General features: G+C 36.6%; 2 protein-coding genes across 2 annotated transcripts in view; both read left to right on the top strand.

The window, feature by feature from the left end:
• LOC121325987 (chemokine-like factor) overlaps nt 1-489 on the top strand; it is a 2,843-nt gene extending 2,354 nt beyond the window's left edge. Inside the window, exon 4 of the mRNA XM_041269109.1 lies at nt 1-489. This exon is cut by the window's left edge and continues 175 nt beyond it. The gene's annotated coding sequence lies outside the window, so the exon portion shown is untranslated.
• A 1,313-nt stretch (nt 490-1,802) lies between these two features.
• Nucleotides 1,803-7,984, top strand: LOC121325653 (CKLF-like MARVEL transmembrane domain-containing protein 3). Its single transcript, XM_041268490.1, has 5 exons — nt 1,803-1,972; nt 5,807-5,962; nt 6,109-6,204; nt 6,521-6,629; nt 6,957-7,984. Exons 1-5 carry the CDS (start codon nt 1,856-1,858, stop codon nt 6,983-6,985), a joined length of 507 nt encoding a protein of 168 aa, XP_041124424.1. The 5' UTR covers nt 1,803-1,855; the 3' UTR covers nt 6,986-7,984.
• Nucleotides 7,985-8,767: the final 783 nt, after the last annotated feature.

Here is an 8,767-nt window from a genome sequence, read left to right as displayed (position 1 = left end):
ACAACTGCCTAAACAACCAACAAAGAATAATTGGTTGTTGTGCCGAAGGTTTTAAAATCAATACTTCTATCCTTTTTAGCTTATTTTCTATTTGCATTGTATTAAATATTATGAAATAACATATAAGGGGGCCTATGAAGTTATTATTACTAAAGCTTTAAGGCAGCACATGACATATGGTCACATGATTTGAATGGAATGAGGAAGGCTGATCAATCCCGGCCCTTAAGATTCTCCAGACAAGAGCAACGCCAGGCAAAATGCTTACTGAGGTCAGAAACACTCCGAATTATTGTATATGCCATAAAACAGTAAGAGAAATGTAAAAAAAGAAATTCAAATTACATTTGAATCAACTTGTACTGTACACAGTAGAAATCTGAAGTTGGCTAAATGTAAACTTTTTTTTTTTTCACCGAAAAATGCTTGTACAATCATTGTAATAAAAATGTATTTTGCTGCTGCAGTCATTCAGCCTGTCTTGTAAATGTAAAGCTTAACATAAATAAAATGTGTGTGTGTATTTATATATATATATATATATATATATATATATATATATATATATATATATATATATATATATATATATTAATCTTAATCTTAGATATATATAGATAAAGTCTAGGATATGTGCTTAAGTGTAGCCTGTCATACAAAGAAAGGTAATGCATTTAGACCAGACATCTGCACTTTGATTTCAAAACTGGGAAGGACAGATATATAGGTGAAACTCAATCTGTGGGAGGGTTATTAATTCGATTTCTGGTTTGGGGAGGTCTTTGCTTCCCTCTGGTGGTAAAATAAAATTAAAAAAAAAAATAGGATTTTTTTTATCCCGAGGATAACCCCGGGATACAGTATCTGTAATCTAAGATTTGGGTATGGATTCTAGGATTTAATTATTTATACAATACAAATAAATACAACTTATTTTAAAGGCAGTATACCTTTCTTTATTTGTTTTCCTTGTTTCTCAAAAATGAGCCACACACTTACAACGTTAAAACGTCATTTTAATAGCTGTTTAATGTAGTATTCGAAAGGAGTAACTGCAGAGAAGCCACGTGTTTGTTATGCTCTGTCATTAGCACCCTTGTGAGTAGTTTAAGGTTTGTTTGTTTTTTTTTCAGTGTCATCTTTTACCACAGGGAAAACGTGCCATCTCAATGGCCTCTTTCTAGACAGACCACACAGGAAAACCGTTTAAATTCATTCTGTACATGCTACGTGTTGATGACTGATAGATTGCAATCTCATTTACATTTACACTCAAACATCGTAAATACTTCAAATGCAATATGTCTAAAAGTGAGGTTAATTTACTAAAATAAGTGTTGCTGTTTAAACCGTGCTTACATCCCAATTTGTGTGAACTTTGAAAAGGTGCTAAAAGTAGTTACTTTTAGTTTCTCGCACACCTTGCTACTGAACGACTAAGTACGCAGACGTGTTGATTTAATTAGTTGTCTAGCTAATTTGGAAGTCTTGTGCAACATACTGTAATTACGCACGCATTGTCAGTATATGTGCCGCGTGTTGTCTTGATCATGTGACAGATCGAAGCGGCTGATAAAAACACCAAAGCACCAGGCAAGTTTACAAAGGAAAAAAAAAAAAAAACTTACACTCCTGTGCAAACAGATGCACTTTGCTTGCATCATTTTTAACTGTCTCCAGGTTTGCAGATGCTGAACTTTTTTTAAGTTTCCGCAGTGTCATGATTTCCGTTTCCCCTTTTAAAATCGGTGCTAACAGGACCATTACAGCATTGTAAATACGTACGTTTTTTTTTTTTTTTTTTTTTTTTTTTTTTTAAGGAGTATAACTACTGGTTTAGTTTTAAGTCGCTGCTATGGGGGATATGGAATCTCCCGACACGACACCACCAAGCCAGTCTGGAATAAGGGCTCTCTTCCCGGACAAAGCTTTTGTTACTTCGCGGAAAGGGCAGCTGCTTATTGCTGAAGTGGTAATAGCCATTGTTTTTCATCTTAAATTTGTAGATATTATCTGTGATTAGTACTCCCTTTGTTTTTGACTCTTTGATTACCACTTAGAAAATATATATATATATATTAATATATATATATATATATATATATATACATATACATATGTATATGTATATACACAAACACACACTGTGCCGAATGATATTATAAATAATAATGATGAAAAAATTACAAAGGTTCCTTGAAACAACCTCTTGTTTGCTTCATACGTTCAAATATAAATATTTACTTGAAATTTTTTGTTATACTAAACAATATAATTGTGCCTTATGATTATTATTATTATTATTATTATTATTATTATTATTATTATTTATACCCGTAATCTTTAAAATTTTTAAAAGTGCAATGTCAGCAACTCATATAGTTGGCTAAGCAACTGCCAGGCTGAAGTACAGTATAAGGTAGTGTTATTACTTTCTCCGTCGAATATAATCCATCACATTTTCAAGCAAGCTACTTGTCTCTCTTCTGGGGAGGGCTGAACTAGACAGAACAGGGCGTTTTAAACTCATGGAGGTATTTAAAGTAAATTAACCATTACAAAGTGCTGTATAGTGATAAAAAGTTGTAATTTCTTAATTAACATCTAGGAAGAAAAATCAGTAGAAACTAAATTACGACCGACAGAGAGAGCGAGAGCGAGCTACAGCTATATTGATATGCAGACGGTTTTAGGGTTTGACAGTTTAAAAAATAAATTACCCTGCTGTAGTGGGCCTTTGTATATAGACCGTGCACTGTTTAATACCCCACATACTGTTTAATTGTAAACATAGGCCTGCTCTGTATAGCACACCTCGCAGAGCTCTAAGAAGTATTGAGCTACAGTATTTTAGGCTACAAGATCAACTGCATCATTTGTTTGCTGACCACTAAATAATAAGGCAGCATAGTGGTGAAAGAGGTCACAGTCAATTGATTTTAATGCAGATGTAAATTCATGTAAACCGTTAAAAGCATTTTTAGTTTTTTTCATGAACAGGAAAAGCATTTTCACACAGCACCCCATGCTTCTGAATACAATTTGTAACATGGTTACTGAAAGGTTTATTTGATAGTTGTTGGTCTGGCCTGAAGCTTAAAATGCCCACAAAAAAGGGTGCACATTACTGTTGCCAGTTGCATACATGTTTAACTGGTATGTATTACCTAAATGAAAGTTTAATAACCATTTTTAGTCAATATAAAACTACTACATTACACTATTGCATCCTGCTTCCTGTTTAAAAAAAGTAGGCTTTAGTTTGTCTTCAGTTCAGGGTCCATGAAGCACTAAGTCAGCCAGGATTTAACCAGGAGTCCATGAAATCTTCCAGCTGTTTCATATCTGTGAGGAAGTGTCCACTGCAGTTTGATGCTACTGTTCTATTTCAAACAGTGTTACCTGGTTACTAAATTGTGTAACATCAGGTGGACATGTGTTATTACTACAGCACTAAAATCATGTAAAATTTGGCATTGTTAAGAATGCCTGTAACTAATGAAACTATGATGAACAACTTTTAATACAAATATATGCACTATGGTATTACATGAGGGAATTTTAAGTGGCACTGGAACAATTTTTAAAGTGGGGGTGCTGAAAGCCATTGAACAGAACTGTAAACCCTGTATATGGAAGCCATGCAAAGCCAAGTGAGTGCTGCCACACCCCCAGCACCCCTAGTTCCAGCGCCCTTGCATGACCTAAACAAATCTAAAAATTTTTAAATCGTGAGATACTTTGAAAAAGTGCAAATGTGTAGTTTTAGGTTTTCAAAATGAATGCTTCGTGTTTCTGCGACTGAATGTACATCGTTTAACATTTCAGACACAGTAATAGTCTCTAAATGAACATTATTTAAATATCCTCATTCATATCAAACCACCTATCTCTCTACTTTAACCAGCTGTTACGAACAGTACCTATACCACGTTTTGAAGGAGCGACGTGTTCAGTTTTGTTTGGTTTGCATGCATGCAATTCTGGTATAATGTATTCCTATGCCTGGACAATGGTGCTGTTTGTAGTGATGGCTTCCACATGTCTTATAAAAAAAAGTGCAGGACATTTGTTTTTTCATTTAGTCTTTCATTTATCGAAGAAACCACAAAGGCACCATGAGGTAAAAGAAAACATCACAGTACTGGGAAAACATGTTCTAAAACAACAGAGTCTAGCACATGGCCAATAGCAGCTGAAAAAAACGGTCCTTGAAAATAGGAATGCTGCTTTAATTGGCGTTGGGCAATGTAATCACCGCATTGAAGGACACAGTGGTTACATGCGCAGCCCCCTATCCTGTGAAATCACAGAAATCACAAACCTTTTGGCTTTGTTGCCTCAAACGTCGTTTTTTGTTTGGTTTTTTTTGCCAGTGTTTAGGCACTATACTCACTTTCTCAAGTGTTAAAAAAAGTGTGACTCATCAAGTCACTCTTTTTCAACATGCCTTCCAAGGAACCTCTCTTTCAAAATAAAGCATCATTGTAAACATTTTAGATCTGTGTTTTCTAAACACGTCTACATCCACAACAGCTTGCTGTCTTGGTGAATTCAGTTACACACTGTCAAAACTTCTCTTGCTGAGAATGTGCGCAGCAGTATGTTCCATGAGTCAGGATTTAGAAGAGGCAGTTAAGTGTTCTGCACTGAAATGTTTCCATTGGTTGAGGCCCACCTTGTTTATGCATGTGGATAGCAGCTTGTGGGGCTTCTGTCATGAATACTGATCAAATTTGTACCAGGGATCGTAAGTGTTTAAGTAACCAAGCACTCTGATAATTCAGGTATTACTGGTGGCTTGCCAAAACATTGGTCACATTTCAGCTGCTGCAAAAGCAAGCTATACTGTAATGTTGCTGCCTTTCTTGCAGTGTTTTCTTGCTAGCAGTTTCTTTCACATTCAAAGCGGATAACGACTTTAGTACTGCACTCAAGTTGTTTTGAAATTCAAGGGCACCCTTTATCTTGCTTTTCCTGTAGTTTCGGTAACCCTTTGCAAAGAGAGGAAGTAGTTACTTGTGAGAGGTTTGGATGATATGACTCTACCATTCTTTCACACTATCACTGGGTGGAATTCTAGGAGTGAAAAGCATTTTTTGTATGAATTATTTCTGTATGTCACTTACCTTTTTCATTAGGTAAAGTAGTGTTGCATTTCTTTCAAAATGAGTTTCTGCTGAAAGTTCATTCCGAAACAAAACAATTTAGACAGAATACATGAGGCAATAAATGGCCACTGTGTGGCTCAATAAACTACCACCATCCCACCCCCACCCCCCCATTCACCCTTGAAAGAGTCCTTGTTGATTTTTAAATAAGCCTCAAGTAAAACCAACTAATTTACAGATTAGCCTGTTGGTAATTTCTCACTTCCTGTTCCCAAGGGTTGAAATGCACCAATGGCATTAGTTAAAACTCCTAGTGGGTTTATTGGAGCTTGTTCATTATAATGTTCCAGGCAGCACTAGTGTTCACTTTTATATGAACATGTCTGCTAGTAACATACATAGCTAAATATAAGTAAAATGGTGATAATCCTAACCTTAATCCTAAATCTCATCACAAGCAAATAAGCAATGTCTCCATTATATGACTCAGCAGGAAACCTTACAGTCCTATTCATTGGAGTTAAAATGAATTGAATGGATTGATCAGCTCTGTGAAGGCAAGAAACAGTATGTGTTATACTGGAGGAAAAACAGATGCTGTTTTTTGTAAACTAGCATTTTCTAAGACAGCTACGCTTATCGATCTGTACACCATGCTTGCTGAGATCATTTATCGGTTTGCCCTCCTCTCCCAGGCTCTGTCCTTCATCTGCTTCATCTGCTTCGTGGCGTCGACCGCAGCAGCCTTTGTGACAGTGCCCCTCATTGAGTTCCTCTTGGCTTTTTTCCTACTCTTCGCCTACTCCAGCAAGTTCAATGAGCAATTCAAGGGCTTCCATTGGCCACTAATGGTGAGTGCAGCCAATAGGATGTCAATGTATTAACCACCTACAGTCAGCAAATGTGCAGGCTGTGCAGTTTTTACAGGGTGCATAGGATACTGCACCTTTTTTTTTATCTGACTGTATTTTTAACATACCTTTTCATTTTCCCCCAGGATTTCCTGCGCTGCATCAGTGCCTCTGTTATCTACTTCATTATTTCAATAATCTCCGTTTCAAAATATACTGACGCAGCATCCAAAGCAGCTGGGGTGAGTACACATCGATATTACATAAAATGGGATTCCATTTGCTGCTATGACTTCATAAAACCCTTCTTATAAGTCCTTATTAAATGAAGAAGCAGTTGTGTGATTCCGGGCTTTATAAAATGTATCCTACATTTGAAATACTACTGCATAAAACCACACAGGTGTTCACTCAGTTCAAGTAGCATGTTCGAACGTTTAGTTTAAGACTGTTTTTTAAGACTTACTAGCTTATTTCTGTGTCATGTTTCCCAGGCTTTGTCTTGTGCATCTAGATGGTATTCGTATCAGAGTCTAGCTGTGACCTTTTTATTTACAGGTGTTTGGGTTCATAGCCACTATAGTGTTTGCATTGGATTTCTATGTCATCTTTAACGATCTGGCTAATTTTCTGAAACAAGGCGAGACGACGGAACAGCCTACCACAGGTAGGAAAGATTTCATTGTCAGGGCCGTAGCAAGGAATATAGATACTCTGATGCAATCGCATTGTCTCGAAGTAAATACTGTACATTGAAACCAACAACTGTAAATGTGTTGCTGCCTAAACAGCGGAAAACCTCTTCTGTCATTCTGTTAAAGAAATGGACTCCTCTTTTCCAGTTCTTGGTACTGGATGTAGTATGTAATTTCCAACTTCTTGCCAGATGTTAATGTTAGTCAAAATGATAACAGGTACACTCAATCTGTGCTGCTTGTAGTTTGTCAGCTGGTGGGTCTGTTTATATACTGCTGTTCCTGTTTTGTATTGCCAGAAGACGACTCCAACTCTGATTCTGACTAAAGCAAACTTTGGATTGCCTGGACCTCCGCCCTGATGAGGAAATGGCACGAAGGCTGCCATACTGAAGCTTTCTTCATACTTTGCAGTACATGATAACGAATGCAGTGTCCATCGAGAACAGGTCCTTTTGTAAGAAATGAGAAAGCTAGCCCATTACAGTAAATTAAGACACTTTATATGGTGGAGTCTGCTTCATGACGCTGCTGCTGTGGAAAAACACATCAATGCAAAGCAGTTAAACCTTGCAAATGGAAAAAGCCACACAATGAGCTGTAGCAAGCACTGTGTTTATCCATTGTTGATCTCAAAGGGGGGTTTCCATACTTTAAAAGGGCACGCTAGATTCCACAAAGACAATCAATGCCTTTTGATGGATAGCACCTTTCAGTTTGAATTGTGGTGGGGATTTTTCTGACAGTTTTTCCACAGTGGCAGCATCAGAAGTGGCTTTAATATCTTCCTTAAATTAATGACAACCCATCCTTTTAAAGCTGTTTGACCATTGAGAACTGGCTGCAGTGTTCGTGACAGCACAAGATTATTAACCCATTTTGTGTGTGTGTGTATGTGTGTTTAATGACTGATTAACTGACACTAAATGTCTCATTTTATACATTTTTAAAATTTTTGTAATTTTTTATGCCTTGTCAAAACGAATGAAGAATGATATAACCATGTAAGTGATTTTGCTGTAGTAAAATATACAGTTTATATTGACACTTTAATATTTGGTACACAGGTACAACACACACATATTTCAGACATTGGGAAAACTGAAACTTGCTGCCTAGTAGTGTTTGTGCATTGAAGTGTAGAAGTTTAGGTGGAGATAATGGTGAAAAGATAATAGTACAAATGATGGTTGATGCCTCTCACTGTGACTGGTTTGCTTGACGAATCTGTTTTTTTTACTTGTATCTACTAGTGCTGTGTGGTTAGAAACATGCAGAGATTTAAGTGTAGTCAATACTGTTATTCACTAATAAACATAATTCAAAAGACCAGACTACAAACATCATCTTAACTGTTGCGATTGGGCCTTCAGCAGCTGGTTTGTCAAAGCTGACTGCAGTACTGCCATGTAGTCTGTCAGCAGTAGTTTACATTAGTTGATTTTAATCTTCAGTTTCCTTGTAACTTGAAATAATCAGTCAGGATGTGCTGTATCTGACAATTCCATCTCAGCCAGCACTACTGGTTAATAATAAATAAAAGGGAGGTTCTCCAGTGAGCAAATATTCCATAGTGCCTTCAGCTATTGGACCATTCAATGGCAATGTTACACAACAGCTTTAATAGAATGGTCCTCTTATGTGTATTTCATATGATATGAAGTTAATTGTGTACTTCTGTTTAGTATTTTTTGATACGAGCATTTTTATTGGGAGACATACCACTAGTGTTATTATTGATATAAAACTGCCCTGCCCTGCCCTGCACATACACTTTGTATGGAAAGAAAAAATAATGACTTGGGCTTGAGGAACTGTACAGGGGGACGTTGATTCTTTAATTGCAATTTGTTAGTGCAAGATATTACAATGTCTGATAGCATCAACCAAATCAAGCTAAAGTTTGACACAGCGGTCTGTACGCTGTGAACATGGCAGATTTCCAGCTGCCAAAATGTTGTTTGTTCACTTCGGTATGTGATTATACTCCAGTACTAAATAGTAACTTTGGAGATAAGTCCAGATTTTCACACTAACTATTGTTTTAAAAAATATATTGACTTTGAACCAAGCCCAAGTGGAACTTTTAAACTAAAATCATGCATATGAT

Source organism: Polyodon spathula, chromosome 13 (genome assembly GCF_017654505.1).
Source record: "Polyodon spathula isolate WHYD16114869_AA chromosome 13, ASM1765450v1, whole genome shotgun sequence".
NCBI classification, from domain to species: domain Eukaryota; kingdom Metazoa; phylum Chordata; class Actinopteri; order Acipenseriformes; family Polyodontidae; genus Polyodon; species Polyodon spathula.
This window is presented reverse-complemented; position numbering and strand designations above follow the sequence as displayed.

Excerpts from the sequence above, each read along its gene's own strand:
- LOC121325653 (XM_041268490.1), top strand. The coding sequence starts at position 1,856 with ATGGGGGATATGGAATCTCCCGACACGACACCACCAAGCCAGTCTGGA. Across the intron at positions 5,963-6,108 it reads GCTTCCATTGGCCACTAATG|GATTTCCTGCGCTGCATCAG; the intron begins GTGAGTGCAGCC and ends ATTTTCCCCCAG. Across the intron at positions 6,630-6,956 it reads GACGGAACAGCCTACCACAG|AAGACGACTCCAACTCTGAT; the intron begins GTAGGAAAGATT and ends TTGTATTGCCAG.